This window comes from Dendropsophus ebraccatus, chromosome 5 (assembly GCF_027789765.1).
Source record: "Dendropsophus ebraccatus isolate aDenEbr1 chromosome 5, aDenEbr1.pat, whole genome shotgun sequence".
Taxonomy (NCBI): Eukaryota; Metazoa; Chordata; class Amphibia; order Anura; family Hylidae; genus Dendropsophus; species Dendropsophus ebraccatus.
The window spans coordinates 69,562,780-69,590,341 of NC_091458.1; the positions used below are offsets into that span (position 1 = coordinate 69,562,780).

The window sequence follows — 27,562 nt, forward strand, 5'->3', positions numbered from 1 at the left end:
TGAAAGGGAACATATACATAAACGGTCCTGCCTTTTTTTTTGGGGGGGGGGGGGGGTATAAACAAAAGTAATGTTACTGTAGGCTTTTTACTATAATATAATAGTATGGAAATGGTATTTTTGGAGCATGCCATTTCAACAAGGACCCTTTGATTTAGTTCTTTTTCTGATTTGGGAGGCATTAAAAAATTGCATACATTTTTGTTTCTTTATTTTAGCACCAGCATAAAATAAGTTATTATTGGTCATAGAAAACTATGATGAGGCACAGTGTGGGAAACATGATGTATACATATCTACTCAAAACATTATTAAGGCCTCCTCCAGGCCATTATTATTATTAAGGCCTACTGCACATCGCTGTATTAGTTTTGTGGTCAGCAAAACCACAGGTCCGTGGGGCATGGATGGCCTGCGGGGTGTCATTTGCGGACTGTCTGCAATCATGGACTGTGCACAGTGCAGGAGAGAAGTATATAAGCCTAGATGGCAAATCTGGGCTGTGTAACGTCGTCTGTTTCTTTTGTAGAATACATGGTCATGTTCATTGGCCTAAAGAATACAATTGGTCTGATACTGTCAGCAATTGCAAACAGTAAGAGTACCATTTATTATAGTTTTGTGCATTGGGCCCAAGTAATATATGCATTGGTAATGTGTTTTCATACCTGGTACCCACTATATAGATTCTGTATTAATGTAATAAAATAAGTTATATTAGTAGACAGTACACAGTGAATTCAGCAACAACAAAATATTTTGAATAAACATTGTATATACCTAGTTAAGAAAAATTAAATAGCTAATAAAGATAAACCTCATGCCAGCATGAAAACAATCATCTATCAATTCAATGTTCATAGATTGGCCCTCAAATGATGATACAAAGTACTGCTTGAGACACTGTACTCTGCTAGTTAAGATATAAATAAGGCACTGTGGGACAGAGAACCACACTTACATTATAAACATGGATTACAGTACCTGGATACCAAAATGTGAAACAATAGGCAAGCACACTGGGATTAGCACTTGTGGATTTTGTGGCTGCCAATATAGAAAAAAAACTTACAAATGAATATCAAGAACCTTAAAGGCTCCAAAATAGCTAGCTTCCTGAGCGGGGTCCAATAGTGCTGCATTTGAAGCCTTGATAAATACTTCCTCGCCGGCAAGTAATCTGAAAATGCCTCCTTGGTAGACCGAGTAAAAGTTGTACAATGTACTATTAGACCATACTGCAGTACTTCCACCCTTAAGTAACGTTTCGGCAGGTCTTTTACTCTTATTCGATTTATAGACATAAAGCATGAGCAGCAAATTCTCTTGAGTGATCTTCTGTGATACTTTGTGATGTCTAAAGCAAATATTAGCATACACAAAATAATATCCATCTTGTAGGACTTTTAATGTTCCATTGCTGTAGCCCATGTTTTGTATGTTTGCCCAGCCTTCCTTATGATTCCACGACCTCAATTGCACCACAGCACTGTCACCTTATAAAAAAATAAATAAAAAACACATGTAATCTCCAACTACTTTAACATAAACCAGTGCTTGATAAAAGCGCTCCTACTGTACTTCAGGCAGACATAAATTTTAAAAAAAAATTGAACTTGATACATGTAACTCTACTGGTGGCAGCTAAAACCTTGTTGAGGCGCTGGCTCCAAAATACAGTACATGATAGACATGCTGAAATATTTACTACTGCTTGATAAGATTGATGCTTTGTCTGCCACTGACAAGACGCTTACTGTATTTGACAAGAGAGGACATACAATACTTTGTGCCTATGATAATATTTTTAGTGGTACTGTAAATAAAATTTAGAGGGTTCTTTAGGCAACCTAAGACAGACAAGCGACTGAACATTTTGCCAAATTAGAGGCATATGTTTTCTTTAGTTCATGTTAAAGGACAACTCCCATGAAAAACTTTTTCTCAGTAATTGAAGCACATTACAAAGTTATATAACACTGTAATATACTTCAATCACCTGTCTGTCCTCCTTCCCTGTCTTTTCCCCCCTCAACCCCCCACCAGGAAGTGTAAGAAACTCCTTCATACCTAATTACTGTTGTCACCAGGCTGCTCTATCAGCTCCTTCTAGTGACGATGAGTCATCAGCAGGAGGGCTGCTCTAGCTCCTGTTACACCAGCCTCCCCCTCCCCTGCCTGGTCAGGTGACTAGGCTTGCTCAGCTCCCATTGGCTGAGCAACTGTAAGCCATCTGTCATTCTGCAACTCAATAATGACTCATGACTGACTCCCGGCACATAACCAGCTACAGGACCCCCTCCCCCATACTCCCTCCTGCTGCCGAGTGGACTCAGTGAGTGAGTGATGTCACTTGCTTATCTTTCTCCTCACTCCCGGCATGTCAGCTACACAGACATCTTATCTCTCCCCTGCTGCCCTGACCTAATTAGGGACGGCCATCCTGCAGAATGTACACTACAGTGAGGTGATGTGTGTGCAGCTTCAGTGTGTGTATATAGCAGCCTGACTGAAGAGAGACAGAGAGGGGGTCATGTTTAGTGTATGATGGGAGTTGTAGTGAATGGAGGGGCAGGCACTTGCAGTGTCACAGCAGGGGGCTGGCTTGTCACAGCAGCCAAAGTGCATCATGGGAAGCTGAAACCAGGAAGCAGGGAAGAAATGAAGAACAAGACTAGAAATCAGAAGGTACACAGACGGTGGGAAATTTAAACAGTGACAGCTCAGGAGGGATGATAAGTATAAAAGCTAGGTTTCTGATTGGTTTTTGGTTTTTTTCCTTAGCGCGGGAGTTGTCCTTTAATGTAAGCCATTACATTACTTAGTGAGCCATGGAATGTCTCAGTGTCATCATTTTTATTATTTCTATAGTCTCTTAATTCCTGAAATAGTCCCTTGTAATCTGTGTGATTTCTGTAATTAATCTATATCTTGAATAGAGATGAGCGAACTGGGTTCGAGTCCATCCGAACCCGATCGTTCGGCATTTGATTAGCTGGGGCTGCTGAACTTGGATAAAGCTCTAAGGTTGTCTGGAAAACATGGATACAGCCACATAGCCTTAGGGTTTTATCCAACTTCAGCAGCCCCCGCTAATCAAATGCCGAATGATCGGGTTCGGATGGACTCGAACCCGAACCCGATTCGCTCATCTCTAATCTTGATCTATTCACTTGTTACATATCTATTAATGGTATCCCTATAATCACATGTTTAAATAAAAAAAGCAGAACCCTTTGTGATTGGTAAGATTAGGTTTTAAAGGGGCTATCCAGAGAAATAGTTTAAAGCGAATGTACCATCAGGAGGGACACAAGACTTTCAATGATTTCACAATTGAACTACACTTCAAAGTATTCCTTTTTTTTTTATATATATTTTTTTTAAATAGTTATTAAAAAAACTATAGCAGGGAGCCTTCTGGGTGACATATTGGAAGAGAGATTATCCAAATTAGGCCTGATCCATGTGAGCATGAGTATACATCACAATCAGAGATAAGCGAATCTACAGTAGGAACAAAGCAAAGCACTTTGTTCCTATCTGCATTCTCCTCATCAGACTGCAGGCTTTGAAGTTTGCTGCGCTCCATGCTGCTTCTTCCCATGTGTTGGGAAAAGCTGGATCCAGTCCCGGGAAACTCGGAGAAGCTTTCCAGAACTGAATCCAGCTTTTCTTCAGCACCTGGGGAAGAGCGGCAGGGAGTGGAGCAAACTTCAAAGCCCACAGCCTGATGAGCAGAATGCAGATGGGAATGAAGAAATTTGCCTTGTTCCTGCTGTAGATTACTATAGATACAAATGTATTATGGATTAAATATAATCAGTGTGTCCTACGGATACGTCCATATTTTAATCACTCTCCAATGAAAAAGGGATTAAAGTAGTTCATGCTGCAATTTAAAAAAAACAAACACTTATTTTATATATTTTACTTATGTAAATGGCCCAATAAATTAGCATTTGTTTCACAGGTTGCAAAAAAACTGATCTAATATGGACACAAAAAAAACTTTGTAAAAGGGTAAGGTTACAGTTGTGAAAGACCCAGGTTGTCATCTTCTTTTTAAGGCTGGGTTCACACTACGTATATTTCAGTCAGTATTGTGGTCCTCATATTGCAACCAAAACCAGGAGTGGATTAAAAACACAGAAAGGATCTGTTCACACAATGTTGAAATTGAGTGGATGGCCGCCATTTAATGGCAAATATTTGCTGTTATTTTAAAACAACGGCTGTTGTATTGAAATAATGGCAGTTATTTACTATTATATGGCGGCCATCCACTCAATTTCAACATTGTGTGAACAGAGCCTTTCTGTGTTTTTAATCCACTCCTGGTTTTGGTTGCAATATGAGGACCACAATACTGACTGAAATATACGTAGTGTGAACCCAGATAAAATGTATTTTTCCTTTTCTGGAACTTCCTTTAAGGCTTAATGTAGAAAGAAGAAGCCAGAAGTTTGGGTTTATTTTCAAATCCCGGACCACAGTTCTGTGAATGGTTTGAATTAGTAGTTGTTTCAAAAAAGAAAAGATAAAAAGAAGGCCATGAACTTACCTACATGGTGGACAAACATGCAGATTAACGCAGAAATAAGCCTCAATGATGTCATTCATAAAAGTACTGATAAAAATGTAAGCATTAAGAAACATCTAAAAGGCTGATGACCATGCTGAAAAATGCTTTAGCTCAGAGATTAGACAAGTGGTTGAGTGGTCAATATTTATTTAGGACGGGCAGACTGGAAGCCAACAAAAAAATTATATATTTAAAGAGGAATATAAAAAGCTCCCAACAATTTTCTGGCAAGACGCACTATGGTTTGGTTAAAATCATGTAATAATTTTAGCAAAGTTATGGTCAGTATGTTACTATGTGCTCTCACAGACCTTATGTCTGGGTGGTCAAACAAGATTGCTCAAGTGACAAAATGTCAGATTTTTAGAGATAGTTAACAGAAGGTGAGTAGAAATAGATGTACACTAGATGGTGTCTACTAATATCTTTTATTATAGTTTTGTGTTGTGCTGTTTACTTGTGTTATTATACAAAGTTATTTTTACAGTTTGGGTCTGCCAGGGCCATCAGCTAACCACCATGGGTCTTGCTCCCAGAAAACAGCTGGTTTGCATTCTCCCTGCAATAGCTATCATTGAGGGGGCACCAAACAATGGAACCCCATATGTGGGGTCCATATGCTCTAATAGGATATACAGACCACCCTACCCTACTCATTCACATAATATTTTTGGTGTGTGGGATTTATGTGTCTGTAAAAGCTGTGTCTTGGTACACCTTATTTTAAGCAGATGGAAAGTGACAAAAGGGTCCCTGTGAACAAGGCACCAATGCTTATAAACTAAGAAACACAAAAGTTTCTGCTCTTGCTTGTCTCTAACATACAGACATTGTAGGTTAGAAATTATTTTCCAAAAATCATATGCAGTATAATCCCCCTATAATCTGCAGATAACCATATAAACTGGCGGTGAAGTCAGTTGCTGTGCAGTATTTGTTATATTTTGAAATGACACTCAAAATATTTTCCGTGTAAGGGCAGCTATATTTCCTATATAACCAGCCACTGTGCTGTACTGCAACTTACCTGAAGTACTATTAGCTAGTGTGAGATGTGCAGCTGGCCATGTCTGGTGGTTATAGCTCCTCGACAAGACTGGATCCTGCATAATATCTAAAAACAAAATGGAAATTAAGTAATGTTAAACTCTTACCGCAGGGGTACAACTATATATGTAACTGAGCAACAACTTACCATTTCCTATGTGACGCTGCTTTTGTGAAACTAGCCCTTGTGCTGCCTGGAAAGTTAAAAACACAACAGGTTTGAAAAAGTGAAGTTCTGGTAATATTGCATTAGGAGTGCAAAACGAATAAGTCCAGTAGGAGCTTATTCCCATGTCCCGTATTTTGTGGGCCCTACGGACAGGGAAGCCCTGTAATGGACTGTTTCCCTGCCCAGCATGATGTATCAATGCATGGGGTAGAGAAACATTTAATTACAGGGCTTCCCCATCCATAAGGCCCATAAAATACGGGACATGGCAATAAGTCCTAACTACTGTGAAAGGATAATTCCTAATTCCCAGCATAGTATTAATACAACTGAGCTACAGTTTCCAACATACATAACTGCCTACCTCACTAGGTACCTGTAAATGACTTCAATATATGCAATTTATATAAATTTTAACTATTTTTAAAGTGTCACTGTCGTGAATTTTTTTTTTTTGCAGAAATCAATAGTCCAGGCGATTTTAAGAAACTTTGTAATTGGGTTTATTATCCGAAAAATGCATTTTTATCATGAAAAAGCAGTTTGAAGCTCTCCCCCCTGTCTTCATTGTTCTCCTATGGAGAGAGCTAAAGAAAAGACCAAAACAGGACAACAAAAAGTTAATCTACAAATCCCTCACCCCTTATCTCTTCTGACCATCACCAGTGACCTGTCTGAGCTCAGATTACAGCTGTCACCCAGCTCCGTGCCTGTAATCCTCTGTTATCTGCTTTCTGCTGCCGGCTAACTCCCTCCTTCCTCCTCCCCCCTCCCCTCTCCCTAGAGCAGACAGGGGACGACTCCTGCAACAAGTCACAATTTTCAGATTTTTCAGAGTGGATGAAAAAGAGGAAGGAGGTGGGGACCTGGGAAAAGGCTTTTTACATGCAGATAATGGCAGATTTGGCTAATAAACCCAATTACAAAGTTTCTTAAAATCGCCTGGACTATTGATTTCTGCAAAAAAAAAAAACGACAGTGACTCTTTAAAGCGGCCCTATGAGCAAGTTCTTCCCAGAGAACCTGCTGATATGCCGCAGTAGCTGTGTCCCTCAGTAGTATGTGGCAATTAGTTTCACCCCTCTCCTCCTCAGCATTGTTCGTAAAATTGCTAAATGCTGTTATGCAACCTACTTGCTTTAGAGCATTTAGGGCGTTGCTCAGGACCGGAGAGCATCACCGCCCCACACCCAGCCCCTCCTACTATGCATATTCATAACTGCATTGTGGGTTCTATACATGGTGGCTGCGCAGGGAAGCAGTCCCGTCGGAGACGGGCTGCATCCTATGCATGCGTAAATCCGCCGGGCCGCCGCCGATCCTCCTGGAGGTTCCTCAAGACGTAAGTATAAGTCTATCTTATACGTACGCCCCGAGGGACCTCCGGGAGGTTCGGCGGCAGCTTCAGGGGATTCAGTTGCTGTGTATAAAGCCCACTATGCAGTTATGAATATGCATAGTGGGGGTCGGGAGGGGGCGGGCTGGGCGCAGCGATGCTCTCCGGCCCTGAGCAACACCCTAAATGCTCTCAAGCAAGTAATTTGCATAAGAGCATTTAGCGATTTTACGAACAATGCTGAGGAGGAGAGGGCAACATACTACTGAGGGACACAGCTACTGCGGCATATCAGCAGGTTCTCTGGGAAGAACCTGCTGATAGTGCCGCTTTAAGATTACTTTATACATTTACATTAGTGATCTGCAATTTAGATATTTTGAAACTATGCAGCCTTTTATGTTTGGTAGGACTTTAACAAGGAGTTCATAAGGAGTTTCATAACAACTAACGGCACACAGCATTCATAAAACTGATGTTGGGCTTTCTGAAAAATAGACTCATGACCACAAGATAGCTTATCAATCACTGCACCACAGCTGTTCAGTGCCAGTGCTACACAGTGAATGGGGCCAAAAGCTGTTGTCTCCATGCACTGTGTAGTGGTGGTAACATGTAACTGCAGCTCAGTTCCTGTTCAAGTTAATAGGAACTGAGCTCCAGTTACAAGTCGCCACTGCTACACAGAAAACTGAGACAAACACTATTCTGTAGATAGCTCATCAGTCCATTTTGGCTGAAAACCCCTCTAAATTTTTTTTTGTGGCCTCGTACAGAGGCAGGGAATAGAGGAATAAAACAAACAACAATACTCATCCCTCAGCCTCACATCAGTCCAGTGACACAACCATTCCACAATCCCCCCAAAAATCCTGAAATGATGTCTTCATTTATATAGAACAGGATGCTACAGCCAATCTCTGGCCTCAGCGGCCATTGTGCAAGTGCCGAGTATATTCATGAGGATCTTTAATTTCCTCTGGAAGGAGCAGATTGGCCCAAATTTAGCCTAGGTTTACACTGTCTTTTTGTATCCATTTCACTGTATCCATTTTTGAATGTTTAATTTTAACGTACAGAAAAACGTGGTCAACCACGTTTTTGTGTATGCTAAAAAAAAACAAAAAAACAGATCCTTTTCAATCCGTTTTTTTTATAATGTAAGTCAAAGGAAAAGTCATCCTGACAGATGGCATAAAACTGCATCTGTTTTTACCATTCGTTTTCGCATCCATTTTTTTCCCCATAAAACAGATGCGTTAAACGGACAGCAAAAACGCAGTCTTAATCTAGCCTTACCAAAACTGTCGAAGGCCATGTTCACACGTTGTAAGAGACCGGCAGTTCCGTGACCTGTCCGGGTCAAAGAACGGCCGGTCTCTGAAAAGATCATTGCGGATAATCTTTCACGCCACAATGTTCTGATGCGGGCGCATCTGAGTATGCCCGTATCATAACTCCTCACAGCAGACTATGAAGCGTGCACTGACAGGGCTTTCTGTGGCCGCTATTCACTGAATAGTGGCCGCAGAAAACTGACGTCAGTTCTTTGTGGCGCCGAGAGGGATTCCGGCCGGAGCGTATACTATGTGTATACGCTTCGGCCAGGATCCCATAGAAGATAAGACAGCCTGTCTTTTCGTACAAAGTACGGCCGTTGTTGCCAGCGCAGATATGCATATATCCGTGCAAAGTGCATGCATACCTTGCGCGCTACTGTGTGATCCGGCATCTTGCTCTCGGAATCTCTTGCCCTGCTCTCTGGCTGCTGCCAGCAGTATCTTCAGAGAGCAGGACAAGAGAGCCAGAGAGCCCTATGTTATAGTCCGCACATTTCCCGATTACGCAGGACGATGTGCGGCCAATATCAATAAATTTTAAAGCTGTCTAAAAGATGCGCTCAGCCTAGGATCAGGCTCTTTCCTGGTCCTCAGCTGATTGCTGTTACTTTTACACAGTCCACTTATCAGTTAAAGGAACATTTCTAGCAACGCTCCTGCCCAATAATCGGCCAGTGACACAATATTTAGTGAATTTGTAAGTACACATATGCTTATGTGTACTTATGTGAGCATAAATTACCCTGACTAAGTTTGTTTAGGCCAGAAATCTGCCGCTATTTGCAATATTAAATTAACCCAATTATCTTCTGTGCAAAATGCTGATTTTATAAATACTGTTTGAATCTGCTATTTAGGGAACATTTCTATTAAATAAACTTTAGCAACAAAATCATTTAATATGATGGACAGAAAATGAATATGGGAAACAAGCAATTGTAAACTCTTGCACAAAGGAAGTGAAGTCTTAAAGAGTAATGTAACAGATACCTTTTCTACTGCCCCATTAAATGCCAGCTGCATCCTTTCACATTCATTTCCTTCCTCTTTAGCAATGGTATCCATAGAGAGTGGAGCTTCTCCCATCTTCAGAATTGTCCTCCAACACTGAAGCTCTTTCTTGGTCATCAAATTTGGCTCCACCTTTTAAAGCAATGCATGGAATATTAAAACATAGAAATACTTAATACACAGCTTGACTCTGCAGTTATTCTGCAGTTTCCTCTGACATTATAGACAGGATCATAGTTCATCTTACAAATAATCGTACTGACTGTAGTATGTGGAATATATTGTTAACTAAATAAAATTATTATTTTAAATTAAAATATGAAAATACCCTGGATGTATATATGGTGGGTTGAGGTTGAGTTCTCACATTCCAGAATCCCTCTGTGAAACCTCTAGTATAATTACAAGGGCTTGCCTATGCCACAGTGGTCTCACATGACCCTTATATGAATTCTTGTAAAACTATAATACTTTTTTAACAGTACTGTTCAATTTACAGTAAAATGCCAAAATCAGTGACTTATTTACAAAGAAACTGTTTATCAGACGGCCTAATAAAAGGCAGCATAACCTTCTGTGTAAACTCCTCTTATCCTGCTAACCTGCTAATGGTTTCCCTTTAAAAGGTGTTTTCCAGGCAAAATATATTAATGACCTATTCTCAGGACATCAATATTAGATCAGTGGGGTGCTGACACCTGGCAACCCCTGCAGATCAGCTGATCAGAGCTTAGGCGCTGTCATAACCAGTAACAGAGCAAGAAACAGACAGCTCTGTACATTACTGAGTGGGTTTAAATTGATAAAAACTTTTAAAATTTATTTTTAACATTTTTTTAGCCCCCCCTAGGGAACTTGTATAAATGCTCATATAGATCAGTGCAGTACATGTACTGCACTAAACGATTCAATTAACATACTGTTAAGGCCCTATTACACAGGGTGATTCTATGCCCAATGAGGCTGATTCAGCAGAAATGGCCCAATGTAATAAAGACAATGATCAGCCGAGGAGCCAATCATCGGCTGATCGTTGTTTTTCAACATGTTGAAAAATCATAGTCCACCAACTGTGCATCACTCCGTGTAATAGGATGTGCGTGGTTGGCGGCAAAAAAAGTATATAGTAAATAATAAACATATATGGGTACCTGCACACGCCTTCTTGTGTCCCCTTATCTCTTACCAGCTGACCAGAGACACCGCTGTCTCTGAAGTGAAAGTCTGCTTAACCAATCACAGGCGGCTGTGCTGTCCAATTCAGGTCAGTGATAGGTTGAGCCGTTTGTAACTTCAGAGACAGGCGATGAAGTTTCAGTGACAGCTCCGGTTAGCTAGGAAGAGGCAATAGGACAGTGGGGAGCGTGGGCAGCAGTAGCTTAATTTGGTGAAGACAGAGGGGGCGGCCACTCCCGGGCCCACACAGGCAGGGGGCCCACTGAGGAGTTAATGCTGTCCGCAAAAGGTATTGCTTTTGCAGACAGACTTAAAAAAATGTCTATTAGCTGTAGGTGGCCCCTGTCCAGCAACCAGTGCTCCTGGGGGGCTCACATGGCTACTGAATGTTGTGTCTGACCATTTAGCTGTATGCGCTTGTATGCGAGGAGAACATACAGTTGAATGCAGCAGGGTAATTGACAAGGCGAGGAGAGCATTGTCACTGTTGTGGCCACAAAAGGGCCAATTTCTCCCTTAAAGCTGTGGGGCATGAGTGATGTCACTTGTGCGCTTAGAGAGCAGGGAGAGAGTTCACACGAGAAGACTACAGTACTGCAACCACACAGCAGGTAAGTGTGGCTTTTTTTCCTTAGTTATAGAGGAGGAGACCTATGTGGGTGGATGGGACTATCTATGGGGGTTGGGGTATGGGATGTGCTGGCTAACTGAAAAGTGGGTACCTAATCTGGAGGTACAGTCTACCCACAGTGATGGTGATTACAGCTGGGGAAGGGGGTGGCTGGATGGGGAACACATACCGGGGGGATTACCTACATGAGATGGTGCTGGAGGGCATGCCCACATGGAGGATTCTACCTTTTGGAGGGGGTTGCCTGCACAGAGAGGTCTAAATACTAGATAGATGCACAAAGGGGAGTCTAACTCTATATGAGGGGACAGAGGGCCCTAACTACTGCTACATGGAAACATAGGGAAATAATAACTATATTGGGGCACAGACGGCCTAACTACTACACGGATGCACAGAGAAGCTGAATTTTAACATGAAGGTACAGAGGGGTCTGACTACTATATGGGGGTGCACAGGGAGGGTCTATCTTCTATATGGAGGAACAAGGGGGGGGATAATCTACTATGTTAGGGTATAGATGGTGGGCTTTTTACTATACGAGAGCATAGATGGACCCTGCAAACTATATGAGGGCTAAAATTGGGTCTAAAAACTACATGGAGGCATAAATTGGCTGCTCTCATATACCCTGTACACCAGGATTATCCAAGCTGCTCTCATATACCCTGTACACCATGATTATAGGGGCTGATTTCTCCTACATTTTTAATGTATTATCATGTATTGTTTCTATGGATTAATAAAGTAAATATTCCATTTAGTTATGTTGTAGTAGTCTGGCTTTTTCGCATATAGAATATTTAGTATAGTTGCCTTGAACTGCATGGGACTATTTATTGTTATTGCCCAGCATTTGTACTATACAGTTACTCTATTGGTACTGCGGGTATACCCTTCGGGTGTTGCTAATTTGGTCATTGACCATCAGCTATGGTGTAGTCCTCATGGTACCTAATAGATATTAGACAGATAGATATGAGATATAAGAATGGATGGATTTCTAGATAGAAAACAAAAACAGCGCCACAGCTTCATCTATGTTGTTTGTGGTATCACAAACTTTTCTCTTTTAGTGGATCTGAGCTGCACTACCACATCCAAGCTTTGGAGGAGAGTGGCACTGTTTCTGGAAAAAGGCAGCTATGTTTTTACAATGATTGATAACCCCTTTAATTTTTCCACTGGTCTCAGTCCCTGTTCACTATGAACAATGTAGTAGAAAATACCCTTTATTATTCGGAAAGCATTGTCACCTACTGAGGATCCCTATGGGTAGCATAATCGGTTGGGGGCCCACTGAGACTCACTCGCCCCCCCTAGGCTGAACCCCTAGCTACGCCCCTGGTGGGCAGGTATATATGTTTATTATTTTCTATATAAAGAAAGGGCTGCACAGGCATCATTATCTATGCCCATGCAGCCCTTGCTGCACTATAGTAGAGCTGTGTAACAGGCTCTGTTAGTGAACACCTATCTAACAGATCAGTGCTCGCTCAGGGTATGTGCACACTGAGAAAAACACGCAGAGGACACGCTGCTTGTCCCTGCGCGCTCCCACTTCATTCTCCGCCTGTGCCATAGACTTCATTCTATGGTCAGGCAGATTCCGCTGTCTGCCCAAAGAATCAATGGAAGTCCTCCGCAAGTCCTCCACATGTTTTCCTCAGTGTACACATACCCTTATTCAGCAAATTGGGCCAGGTAATATGGCCTTTAGCATCTTTCTCACAGTTACAGCCTTAGCAAGGCTTTTCCTCCTGGTATTTCTAATTGATTGAAGCCCACTTCTGCTACTTCTATTGCATGTTAGACAAAGCTTTAGTAAAAGAGAGGCCAAGTGTTTTTTATTTAAGCTATATATAATTACAGGCTGAAGGAAACATTATTTTAAAGGTCTTTAAAAGGCAAACTTTCTTTACCACTTCCTCTTCTTCAACTCAAATGAAAACCAGCTAAAAGATGCAAAGCTCACAACCCACCATGGGAACTGGGTTTTGCCTGTGAGAGCTTCCACGCAGCATAATATCCTGTCAGATCGGATCACAGCTTCTCTTTCATTGCTACATGTAAACATAACCGCTATCACTGTGGCAATGCAGCCGCCTGGTAGAAGCACTCTTGCTATACTAATGCCACATTATTAAGAATATTTACAATTTTTTATACATTGCATACCATTTATAAGACTGGAGACCTGCCTTATATAATGGAGACAGAACTCAGATATCTAAATTATCTAAATGAATTATTATAATCTTTTCTAAAGGTGTTATACATATAGGCCCCATTGTTCACGCTGCATGAAACCCACAGTTTTTAGCTTCCCTGACAGCAACCAATCACTGCTCAGGTTTATTATATTAATGAGCTCTGGTAAAATCAAACCTGAGCTGTGACTCGTTAATGTAGGAAAAACAATATGAGTTTTAGACAACTTGATAAATCTGTTATATATATAAAGCTATTGGGCACCACTAATAATCATTGAGTGCTAAAGCAATGCATATAAGTAGTACATCATCCTATCAAAAGAAAAATAGCATATGCACAAAAAATGGTTGCACATCACAAAAATCTTTATTATAACACTGACACAGATACAAAAATACCACATAAATATATGAATGTACAGGAGTAGTAAAATGAGGGAGACAACACCCCAAATACTGCTCTACATTAAAAACACTAAAATGTTACCATAAGTCCTGCTGGTGTTCCAGCCGGGATTAATCTACCACTCTGACTCTGGACTGTATGTACAATAACAAAAACCCAACATCTTTACCTAGACAGAGACCCAGTAAAACAAAATATAACCACAAATAATGGAGCATAGGAAAAAAAATAAATAAATTGGAAAAGATCACCATATACAGTCCAACAGAATGAGAGTCAGATGGGATAAGAAATCACCCTAATCTCATTCTGTTGGCCTGTATATGGTGATCTTTTCCAATTTTCTTTTTTTTCCTATGCTCCATTATTTGTGGTTATATTTTGTTTTACTGGGTCTCTGTCTAGGTAGAGATGTTGGATTTTTGTTATTGTACATACGGTCCAGAGTCAGAGTGGTAGATTAGCCCTGGCTGGAACACCAGCAGGACTTATGGTGACATTTTAGTGTTTTTAATGTAGAGCAGTATTTAGGGTGTTGTCTCCCTCATTTTACTACTCCTGTACATTCATATATTTATGTGGTATTTTGTATCTATGTTAGTGTTATAATAAAGATTTTTGTGATGTGCTACCATTTTTTGTGCATATGCTTTTTTTCTTTTGAGAGAACTTGATAAATCTGGGCCATAGATTCTGTATTTCCTATACCTGACGTGTACAATGATGCAGTGATTATTAAAAGGGCCTTTTCACATCTGCATTGTGGCTTCCGTTTATACCAGAAGCCACAGCATTGTGACAGATCTATTGATTTATAACCAGGCTCCACTTAGGTGTCTGTAATATTAATGAGAATTTGCATCATAGGCTTCTAATATAGGCTCAAACACAGATATGGAACAAGGGGTTCACTCACTAAGACAATGCCTTTGACAAATAAATACAGTCTAGCGATCAGTTGCCGGTTCAGAAACCACCAGAGTAAAACTCTTAGGCCTTATTCACACGTTCAGTAATATTTTCTAGTCCTGAAACAACCCGCTAAAAATTACGAATTGGACATCCGTAGTACATCCGTATTGCATCCGTATTTCCGTAAATCCATTTTTACTAGTGACTGCGTTATACAAGTTAATAAAGTTGAGTAGGTTTAAAAAAAAAATAGCACCAGTTTGCCCAACCCCTAAAATAAGTCACATGATCGCTTGTCAGCCTGTGGTTGCTTAGAAACAGAACCTTGTGACCTATGAGTCATCCATATTTTTTAACGGGAATACGGAAATACGGATTGCAAACATGTTGCAACCCATTAACAATCCGTAAACAATTGATTTCAATGAGAGGATCAGTAAAAATAATCTGGGTCCGCACTAGGACATGTCCTTTTTTTTCGGCATTGATTTTCATCCGTTTCATCTACCATGTGGGCTTGCACTTCTTGGTAGATGGTACCCATATGTTTTTCGAAATATCTGACCTCAGAATAAAAAAAATGCACCTAAAATCTGTGTGTGTGAATGTGTCCTAAAATTTTACACAGGGTTAAGTGGCAGTGTCACAATAAACGTTTGAAATGTCAAAAGTTTTGATCAGTCCGGGTCTGAGCGTGCGGGGAGTGGACGGCGCAGGAGCTGATTATATTGATCATCAAGGACTGAACACTCAGACCCTGGCCGATAAAGACTTTTGACGTCAAAAGTTTTTTTTATGGTGACAGGTACACTTTAGTCCGGCAAAAATTTTTATTTAAGTATTGTATTGCCCCCCAAAAGTTATACAAATTACCAATATACACTTATTACGGGAAATGTTAATAAAGTGCTTTTTTTCCTGCACTTACTACTGCATCAAGGCTTCACTTTCTGGATAACATGGTGATGTCACGACCCGACTCCCAGAGCTGTGCGGGCTGTGGCTGCTGGAGAGGATGATGGCAGGAGTATGCTCAGTGTCCCTCCAGTGCCCGGTGTCCCTCAGTGTCCCCCGGCCATCATCCTCTTCAGCAGCCACAGCCCGCACAGCTCTGGGAGTTGGGTCGTGACATCACCATTTTATCCAGGAAGTTAAGCCTTGATGCAGTAGTAAGTGCAGGGAAAAAAGTAATTTATAAGCATTTCCCGTAATAAGTGTAAATTGGTGATTAGTAGAGATGAGCGAACCTCGAGCATGCTCGAGTCCATCCGAACCCGATTGTTCGGCATTTGATTAGCGGGGGCTGCTGAAGTTGCATAAAGCGCTAAGGTAGTCTGGAAAAGATGGATACAGCCATGTTTTCCACATAGCCTTAGGGCTTTATGCTCAGGGGTTCGCTCATCTCTAGTGATTAGTATAACTTTTGGAGGGCAATACCATACTTTAATAAAAATTTGCGCCGGACTTCTCCTTTAATCACATTTTTAAAATGCACATAGTTAAGGAGATTATACAAAAGTATGTTATGAAAAGCACAGGGGACCAGAGTAAATGCTTTTTTAATAGTAGTCCTTGATTAGAAAACAAAAAGTTGCTTAATAAAAAAAAAAAAAAAATTGAAGAGGAAGATAATAACCTGCAATGTGGATAATATACTTTGACATAAATCATGTAAAGGCCATTGCGTAATTCTAAAAAGAAGACTTGGGGGGCATTTATTATGGACTCTAATGTGTACAAGTATTCTAATGGGGATTGGTGTGTATTTTGTTCCAATAGCTTGTGACTGATTCCTTAAAATGTAGCACAGCCATAGTGAATGTATCTAAGTATAAAATCACACACAAAAAAAAAAAATCACAAAAACGCGAAAATTGCGCCATTATATTCACCAGGTACTGACCAGACATAAGCCTGCATCTGTTTGTGTGACTATTTAAAAAAGTCACAAATGATAAATTGGGCACTAATCCCATATTATGGGAACTTTTGGGTGAATACTCAAAACAGGCAGATTAAGAAAAAAGATTGCATCTGCAAAATATTTGCCCGTCGAATACTGGTTCATAGATAGAACTTAGACCAAAAATGGGTGAAAAATCCAATTATTTACCTAAAAGTAGGCGCAAAACCCTAGATAAATTTCCCCCTAGGAATTCTAGAAAAACACCAATCACGTGACTACCTCAAGAACACATAATAACCATAATAAAATATCTTTCAGATCTAAAACATCAACTACTGGACACCTCTGCAACTTTACATACATTGAGACCTACAGTATGAGCAGATGATTTGTGGGACAAGAACACTAGAAGAGATTTCCACAAGATAAATGTAACTGCAGGGCTGCAATAATAATCTATAAAGCCTGAGATTAACATTCTGACTCGTATCCACACATCCTGTGACTGATTTTTGTGGTTATAACATAAGCATGTAGAGTAGAGCTTGCAAAACCTTATAAACTTTCACTCATCTTTCATTTCTTTGTGGTTGTCCAACACATTCTTCTTACTAGAACTCAATCATTTGAAAGTTGAACTAAGCCTAAATATGTCAGAGAAACAAACTCTACTGTCTATTGTTTTCTAGTTAGCGCACACTTTAACTGAGAAAAAGAAAATATTGACTTAGATGTAGTTCGTGTTCTATTGTTGTAGACACATACAGTGCGCTGTTTACTTACATAGCATCAAAAGTCAACTGGTACAGTCATATGGTTAGAGTCCGAAGATCCTAGGTGCTGCTTCATGAAATGGTCCAACTTGAATTCATGACCAGGATACTGATTTATAATACCAACCAGAAATATTGCAATATCTACAGTATTGTAATATGTACAGCTGGAAACTCTGGAGGATTGAGTGTGACCATATTGCACAATGTCAACCAGGGCTTGACTAGAACTGGAATTCAGTAAAAAATCGGGGTGTATACAGTATCATGTTCAGAATATAAGCTACTGTAAACTGCACACTGCCATCTGTAGACAAAATAGCATACTGTGGGAATGAAACTTTAAAAAAAAAGGCACATCCAGTTTATGCTAGGCTCCATTAATTCTTATTAATAGGCCATACCAGATGCAATGTTACAAAGACATATGATACATGGCATTACTTTTGAAAAGGATTAAAGTCTTTGAGCCTGGTCCGCACAAGTGCAGGTCCTTTTTTGTAGTCTGGGCCTCTCGTCCACACGTCCACACGTTTGCTCCTCGTTCCCCGCTTGCTGCCGCCGCTATTCAACGCGGCTGCAGCAAGCGGGTGAGTGCGGGAGGGGCGGCGGGGAGCTGCGGGGGGGCTGCCCATTGGATACAGCAGCGTCTGCTGCCGATGCTCCTATTCAACGGAGCGACGGCAGCAGATCGTTGCTGTATCAGTCACTTGTTTTCAACATGTTCAAAAACAAGTGACTGCAACGATCAGCCGACATGAACGATGTGGGCTGATCGTTGCACTCTATTTCACGGGACGATTATCGTCCGTAGCAGCCGATAATCGTTCCGTGGAATAGGGCCTTAAGTCCTCGTCACTTCAGTACAAATCTGGCATCCTAACATGGGAATCCGCGAGTGGCTCAAATGAGCCTGGGCATATCATGTCTGTTACTTATTTGATGTACATTTGATATACATTAGATGTACATTGCTACGTTCCCAACCTGATATGTGGTGCATTTTAGTACAATAGTATAAGGCACTAGCAGCTTGGGAGGATCAAGACATGATCTATACACCATTGTTTTGTTGATATTTTGTGATATTTCAACCTTTTTTGGCCTATTTATTAGGGGCATTGGTTGGAATAACAATGGTATGACCTTTGTTGGCCACTGTGTGTCTCCTGATGATCCCAAGCAGGGGGAGACCCTGATGACCCTGATGTGTGTCACCAACTGGCTAATTTATTTTCTTGTTTGATAACTAATTGTGAGTGGTCGATTTTCCTGCCTGAGAACAGGGCACACTGTATGTGTATCTGTATGCGATTGTACTAAGTGTATAGGAGTGTTAACCTCACACTAACTATCATTGTATCTGAGATTTTTATGGACCATTTTCTTATGTTTTAATGCATATCTAATAAACTATTTTGATTTTTCATGCCACAGTGATAGTGTGTCTTGATAATTGTCAATAATTTCCAACAGTCTATTCCATTTGCACAAAAGCATGTAAAATTGATTGTCAGTGTTGCTTCCTAAGTGGAGAGTTTGATCTACAGTACTTCTAGTTATATTATGTTGTTTAAGTGTCTTTTTGAGCAGTGTAGTCTTTTCATAGAGCCACAATTTAGCTTCACTCAACTTAGGCAAGCAGTCAATGATGCATTTTTAAAACGTGCAGGAGCCAATATTATTGAAACCATACAAACACTTGATATATTCCTGGAACATGATACAGAGATTTCTTGGCTTGGAAAACAATTTACACATTCTATTTATAGCAAAACATTTAACTTACCAACGCTGTGCCATTACAGAAGACACAGGTAACGTCAGATACAGGTGCAACAGTTTTTACTGATTATTGGTTATATCTTAAACTCTCCAAAGGAAAAGAAAAATGCCATCTTATGCATCACACACTGATAGAATTACAGCTGCTTACAAGATCTGAGCTAAATAGAGAGGTAACATGGCAACCATAAGGTTTATGGGACCATACTGTACTTCTATAGGCCTCTAATGTTATAAGTTAGCATACAGAACCACAGGGTCCCTATGTGCGGCTGTACAGGCTCCACGAACATGGACCATAAGCAGTGGCGGTCTTTGGCACCAAGCACCCCAAGCGATCGCTTGGGGCCCCCAACATCCAGGGGGGCCCCCACTCCCCGCCCTTGTGCTCAAGGCCGCTGGACGGTGCCACTGCCCCGCTCGCTGCTGCCATCTGAACTGTAACTATGAACACTCGTACATTGGCTCCCTTCCTGTCAGTCACTCTTGTGGCCGCAGGAAGGGTTTTCCCTGCGGTCACAAGTGGCAGCTTTGTCCTTGTGGTGCTGGCGCTCCAATGACATCACTGGAGCATCGGCGCCAGGACAAGGGGAGTGCGGCCTCTTGTGATCGCAGGGAAAACCCTTCCTGAAGCCACAAGAGTGAAGAGAAGAGGAGACCCAGGTGAGTATAAGTGTTTGTTTTATTGTGTTATACTATATGAGAGGGGGAGCACACAGGGGTCTGTTTAACTGGGGGAGCACACAGGGGGGCTATAGACTACTGGGGCTTCACAGAGGGGTCTTTATACTACTGGGGGCAGCACACAGGGGGTCTATATACTGCTTTGGGCAGCAGAATGGGGTCTATATACAACTTGGAGAGCACACAGGAGGTCTATATCCAAGTGGGGGAGCACACAGGGGGGGCTATATACTACTGGGGGAGCACACAGGGGTCTATATACTAATGGTGGGGAACACAGGGGTCTATATGCTACTGGGGGAACATACAGGGGTCTATATACTACTTGTGAGGCACACAGGTGGTCTATATATAACTGGGGGAGCACCCAGGGGTCTGTATACTACTGGGGCAGCACACAAGGGGTCTATATAATACTGGTAGGGCACACAGGGGGTCTATATACTACTGGGGGAACCACACAGGGGGTTTATATACTACTGGAGGAGCACACAGGGGTCTATATCCAAGTGGGGGAGCACACAGGAGGTCTATATCCAAGTGGGGGAGCACACAGGGGGGCTAAATACCCCTGAGGGAGCACACAGGGGGCCTATATACTAGTGGGGGAGCACACAGGGGGTATATACAACTGGAGGTAGCACACGGGGGGTCTATATTTAACTGGGGCAGCACACAGGAGGTCTATATACTTCTGGGGGAGCACACGGGGGGCTATATATAACTGGGGGAACACACAGGGGTCTATATACTATTGGGGGAAGCAAACAAGGGGTATATACTACTGGGGGCAGCACACAAGGAGTATATATTACTTGCGGTAGCGCACAAGGGGTATATACTACTGGGGGCAACACACAGCGGTCTATTGTTTTGGAACGGGTGTCGAGGGGGGGGCCCCAGACATAACTTCGCTTGGGGCCCCAGAAATGCCAAGACCGCTCCTGACCATAAGCCCTTACTTGAAAAAAAAAAATTGGAACCAGAGGAACTGATTCTTCCACATTAAAGTCAGAGAATTATTGGGAAGAGGAACTAATAGGAAAGAATGTCACCCCTCACCTCGGCTCAATACAGATGCCCCAATCACAGAGTAAAGTGTCAGGGGAGTTCTTCCTGCTCTGATCTCCGTAGTGTGCAGGAGTGCAGGAGAAGATCAGAGTCGGGAGTGCTGAAAAGCCCCACGGTACAGTACTATATAAAACACACCCCTGTTGCTGTACCTAATAGTCTCCCCTGTCGCCGTAACTGATAGTCTCCCCTGTCCCATTGCTGTACCTGGTAGTGTCCTCTGTCCTCCATTACTGTACCTATAGTCACCCGTGTTGCTGTATCTAATCACCGCCCCTGTTAGTGTACCTGTTCACCCCCTCAGTTTATATACCTGATCATCACCCATTAGTGTATCTGATCGTCGCTCCTGTTACTGCATCTGATCATCGCCGGTTGGTGTACCTGTTATTCAACGCTATTATTGTACGTGAAAGTTTAAATATTAGCTGCTAAACTTCTAAGCCCTATAAAATCCTATAAAGTTAATCACTTGCATAAGTTAAAAATTAATTCACAAAGTTATTTGCATAGAAAACGAGACAGGTCAGATTAGAAAAATTGGCCAAAAGTTACTGCAGAGTTAATGGGTTAAAGTAATTCTGTCAGCTACAATTCACCTTCCAAACTCTTGACATTGCAGATAGTTGTTAGAACAAGGGGATGCATGATACCTTTCACATACCAGTCTGTGCTTTCAGAAAATAAAAAATTATTTTATTCTCCGGTACAAGGTTTCAAAGCAGCTTCCCCGTGCTACTGAAGTGCTGGAACGTGTCCTTGCTCCCCTTCCAATCCTTATCTCTGCTTGACTGACAGGTTTAAAGGACAACTCCCGCGGGACCCCCCCAAAAAAAAAACACACACACACACACAGACACCATACTCACCATCTCTCCGGTGACGATCGCCACTCGATTCGCCCGCCGTCCGCCTCTCCGTCGCCGCCGTCCGCCATCCAGCGATGTCTCCGACTTCCGGGTCCAGGGGATGGAAAAGGCTGCCAGTGCGCTTGCGCACCGGCAGCCTTTTCATTGGCTGGAGCGCATCACATGGCTTCCAGCAAGCTCAGCCAATCAGGGCTGAGCAAGCTGGAAGCCATGTGATGCGCTCCAGCCAATGAAAAGGCTGCTGGTGCGCATGTGCACCAGCAGCCTTTTCATCCCCATTCACTTTGCATGAAGACGCCGAGGAGGAAGAAGACCCGGACCGCCCCTCGGCTCTGACGTCGTCGTCACCAGATGCCGCCCCGGAGAAGAGGACCGTGACGATCGTAATAGGTAATGTATACATTCTTTAACTTCCGGGGTGGGGGGTCGGGGGTCCGAAAGTGGGGGAAGGGGGCCAGGCCGGGTATTTAACCACATTACAAAGTTATATAACTTTGTAATGTGTGTTAAATGAGCAAAAAAAAATTTTTGTGGGAGTTGTCCTTTAATGGTGCGTTTACACAGACAGATTTATCTGACAGATCTTTGAAGCCCAAACCAGGAACAGACTATAAACAGGGATCAGGTCATAAAGGAAAGACTGGGATCTATCCTCTTTCCAAATCCATTCCTGGGTTTGGCTTCCAAAATCTGTCAGATAAATCTGTCTGTGTAAACGCAGCATTAGCACTAAGCTCTGTTTCCAAATCTCATTCCTATGTACAATTGTTTGCAGGTTTGAGATTTGGAAGCAGGACTCAGCCTCCAGCTGGCAGGTACTCAAGTAGGGAGAGGGAGAAGATAGGAAACAAGAAGGTGTTAAAGCCCTCAGCACTTCAGGAGTTTGGTAACACCTCTTTCACGCTTCGCACAGGAAATAAAAGCACTTTTCTGTGTTTTATAAGCACAAACAGATATATTCTTCCATTAAGCATTCCATTAGGCGCGGCAGATGGGACCCACGCCACTCCGTGGATGCATGCCTCCTAAAGCCTCCTCAGAGTGCGTTCACACCTACCGCATCCGCAGCTTATTTTTCCGCGGAAATCCGCAGGTCTGGTAGTGCAGATCTCAGCCTGCGAGAAATCCGCATATGTGTGCGTTTTGCGGTTTTTCTGCATCAAGTTTATCGCAACTGAAATGTCAGTTTAAAATGTCTCTCATTCTAAACGGACATTTCAGTTGCGATAAACTTGCTGCAGAAAAACCGCAAAATGCACACATACGCGGATTTCTCGCAGGTTGAAATCTGCACCACCAGACCTGTGAATTTCCGTGGAAAAATAAGCTGCGGATGCGGTAGGTGTGAACGCACCCTCAGCCTGAATATACTGAAAATAAGAAAAATAAAAAACGTATGAAGACGACTAAAAGAGAGTCCATCTCTTATCTTATGAATACATATCGTGGTTAAGCATAAAACGTTGGCTCCAATTCATATTGAGTATGAGTAGATATATTCTTCCGTCTTATACCTGACACTGCTTGAGACTCCAGGAGGGGGAGAGGACGCATTCCAGATTGCAGCCACAGTATTCAGGAGCTTGGAAAAGCCTATTAAACTTGATTTGTACCAGAGAATGAAAGCACTGTTCCAAATTCTGGAAACACACACAGATATATGAAAGGCACCATGTGTCTCCTTGCCCTAACAAACAGTGTCAGTAGTTTGGTAGTGCAGCTGACACTACTCCTTGTCTGTTTTAGTAAATTATTGTATAACAATTCTGGAACATCTTTTCTTATAGCTCTAAGCTGTGCCATTCCTCTGTTAATCTTACCAGAAATGTATGACTCAATAACTAACTGGGTGCTACCAGTTGGGCGGGTTGTGTCCATACACTGTCTGGCACTGTCCGCTCAGATTGGATAGTGTCAGACAGTGTATGGACATGCCCCGATCGGTAATACCCAGTTGGCTAGTGAGTCACACATTCCTAGTAATTACAGGAGAACAGCACAACACCTAAAAATAGGGGATCCAGAATTGTTATTTTATGAGCATTGTATGTATTTGCTTAAAGAGACAAGTCAGGAGTGGGGACACGTCCTCTTTAAAGTGTCACTGTCCCTATAAGTTTTGATCGGTCCGGGTCTGTGTTCTGTGTTTTTTTTACAACAATAAGCCACCATTAAAATGTAATAAAGACAAATATCATACCTAATAAATCACAAAACCATAGTGATAAATGAGATCCTGATAATATGGATCCTACAAGGTCTACAGAGAAAAGAGGCCTAGCATATGCAATACCCCTGCGGTCTATAGAGGCTGCAACATAATAGAGGCCATTAAAGGGGTTATCCAGTGCTACAAAAACATGGCCACTTTCCCCCTACTGTTGTCTCCACTTTGGGTGGGGTTTTGAAACTCAGTTCCATTGAAGTAAATGGAGCTTCATTGCAAACCCTACCTGAACTGGAGACAACAGTAGGGGGAAAGTGGCCATGTTTTTGTAGTGCTGGATAACTCCTTTAAGTGAAGAATGACTGCTATTTGCTCTCCTGGTACAAACAGACTGAATCAACCTAAGAGTTTGCTATATGGAGTAGATAGTAAAAAGTATATGATTACATATCAAAAGGAAGTCAGAACAGATCTTGTCTTCAAAGAAAGTCTTTCTGCTAAAAGGAAAGTGGAGAGCGCTCTAAAGTTCTGAGAAGGAATAAGTAGGTATTCTATGAAAACAAGCACATCAAACAGATAAAGTATATCTTAGGACCGTATCACATGGACTGATTTTTCATGTAGGCGAGTGCCATTCTGCTAGATCGGCACTCACTTACAGAGAATATTACACGGCTCGATGATCATGCAGCAGGTATATAGAAAATAATAATGTTTTACTTACCTCTCCAGGGTCCCTTCCGCCTGTTCCCTGCAGCTGTGGCTGGCACGTCTGAAGCCGTCTGTGCAGTGACAGGCCACTCAGCCAATCACTAGTCAAGACAGGACAGTGCTGTGGCCAGCGACTGGCTGAGAGGCCTGCCGCTGAACAGACGGCTTCAGACATGCCAGCAGCGGTTGCAGTGAGAAGCCAGAAAGACAGCAGGGAGCGTGGAGAGGTAAGTAGTAGTAGTATTAGTGTTTATTATTTTCTATAAACTTAAATCAGCCGCCCACCACGTCCACCTATTACATAAAGCGATGCACGGCCGGCGGCGGATGATTTTTAAACAATGACAATGATGGGCTCCTCGGCTGATGTCTTTTTCTTTACACAGGGGGATATCTGCCCGAATCAGCCTGAACGGGCAGATAATCGTCCCATGTAACAGGACCCTAATACTGAATACCACAGTCAGCACTGATAGCAACCTGAAAAGGTGATGCTGCAAGCTATGTAGTTATGACTGGCAGGAGAACCATAGAGCACGTGGGGTACTATGGATTTTACAAATGACATCCAGTACTGGGTTGCTAGAGACTCCTCCAGTGATCAGCTCAGATGATGAGGATGATGGTGATGAACACTATAGAGGCAGATAACCAGCAAAGTCCTGGTATATCCAGCGTCCCAGAGATCTGGGATACAGCAGTATTGCCCTGTGGTGGCTCTCCAACTACAATGCCCATAATGCTCAGGCAGCCTTCAGCTATCCAGTCATGATGGGAGTTGTAGTTGCGGCAGCTGGAGAGCTAGACATTGGGGGACACTGATAAAGAGCAATGTGAAGCATGTTATGCCCATAGCCCACTTTCCCAATGGCATCCATAGGTTCGGAGCGCTCCAATGTTTGCCACCCACAAACAAGTGTGCAGTGTACTTAGGATATTGTATTATCTACATCAATGAGGAGGGTCTGCACTGATCCAATGGGAAGGGGCATAACATGTATGTGGATATCTGGAAAGATGTACATAGATTGGCATATAGAACATATACTGCACAGCTGCAGACATTGCCCATCCCCCCTGTACACATGTAGCTACAGATCACATTATATTGGGGATATAGTATGTGTATATGATCACTCAGGACTGAAGTGCTGCACATTCCTTCTGGGGTTTCCCAATTCATCTGCGGCATTTCAGCCCAGTGTGAACATACCCTGAAACTTGCCTGTAAAGCTCGATCTCCATTGTAGAACTTACTGCTATAACAGCTTCGTATGGTAAGGTTGTACAGTCCCAGCATGCCCTGTATTCTCTATAACTGCATATACATGTATAAATATATATATATTACCTGTGCCTTAACGTAGAGGAATAAGCCCAACGTGCAGCCAACCTGGAGCAGACCCAGCAAAAGAAGAGCAATGAAGACGGACCTAGGGAAGGGATGGGGGGCTCTGTCACGGATCTCCGGGGGACCCCCAAGGTCCGCCGTCCCCCGCAGGTACCCGCCGGGGTTCATCCCCGCAGCGTTCACCGGAGGAGCGGCACGGCACACTGCACAGCAGCACAGCTGTCACCAGAGGGGCAGCGCTGTGCCCGGCTCCAGCTGTGATAAGAGTACCTGCGGTAGGGGGAGGGGCCGGCAGGGAGGGGGCGGGGCTCTCGCTGTAGACTCCTACTGTGAGGGGGTGAGGAGGCGGCACGTGCGCCCTGGTCACTACAGATAGGGGCCGCGCTTCTAGTAAGTGACGTAGAGAAGCTCAGTACCAGTTGTGTCCCTACAGCCAGATATAAAGGAGCCGCGCACCTACACGTGTGCCGCCCCCACCCAGGGCTTCAGGAAAGCCACAGGTGTCAGGGAAACCCCATGCTGACAGTAAATGGCGTCTTGTAGCATTTTTCTTCATTGGTTGAACAAGTATGCCAGTAAAATGCATGTGTACATATATAGGTATATTCATTGTATATACATGTATACATAGGCGATGTTCCCTACATTCTTCAGTAAAAGTCACAGGATGAAAGCATCACATGAAGTAAGGAGAAAAATGCAGGGGAAAAGCAGCCTTAAAGGGGTACTCCAGAGAGAAAAAAAAAATTTTGATTGAAGTGTTAGAAAGTTATACAGATTTGTAAATTATTCTTCTTAAAATAGTAGAACTGGGATTACCTAACGGGCACCAATGCGAATAAATAGGTCCGTCAGTTTTCCATCATGGTATCTGTCATTTACTGGACAAAATATTGCTGCATGCTGTGCTATTTTGTCTGTCATTTTTGATGCCAGAGGCATCCTAATGGTTGTCCTATGCCGATGGGAGCCTAGCCTGTATACTGCCCTAAGGGTAGGCCAGGTAGCCAGGTAGCCAGATGAAGTTGAAAACCATAAATTGAATGTCCATAGGGTCTATTCAATAATGAATGCAACTTGCCTAGCCATACAGTCATTGACAGAAAACAGCTTACCAAGGTATTGCTGCAAGCTGTGCTCTTTCTATAGCAATGGGACCATCCTTTTAGCACAGGACATCAAGGAACACCAAAGTGAATTTCGGTGTTATGCGCCACCCCCTTTAACCCGGCACAAGGCACAGTACATTCTAGAGTCTTGGTTTATGGCATCAACCATAACATGATTTCCTATAATGATATGAGAAGAAGCATCAGACTAAGGTTTACCTGTAAACTGGTGTCATTAAGCTTACTAACACTAGAGGAGGCTAAATAGCTGCTGTAGGCTGACAGGTTCCCTGATTCCCCTAGGACCCGG

The 27,562-nt window shown here is 42.5% G+C and overlaps 1 protein-coding gene and 1 long non-coding RNA gene across 2 annotated transcripts in view; one reads left to right on the forward strand and one right to left on the reverse strand.

Moving 5' to 3' along the window:
• Positions 1 to 27,562, forward strand: part of LOC138793641 (uncharacterized) — a 41,435-nt gene that overhangs the window by 6,797 nt on the left and 7,076 nt on the right. The window lies entirely within an intron of this gene.
• TNFSF11 (TNF superfamily member 11) lies at positions 152 to 26,346 on the reverse strand. The gene is made up of 5 exons (XM_069972310.1): positions 26,144 to 26,346; positions 9,468 to 9,620; positions 5,781 to 5,826; positions 5,613 to 5,699; positions 152 to 1,496 (listed from the first exon to the last, which is right to left on the reverse strand). Exons 1-5 carry the CDS (start codon positions 26,309 to 26,311, stop codon positions 1,069 to 1,071), a joined length of 882 nt encoding a protein of 293 aa, XP_069828411.1. The 5' UTR covers positions 26,312 to 26,346; the 3' UTR covers positions 152 to 1,068.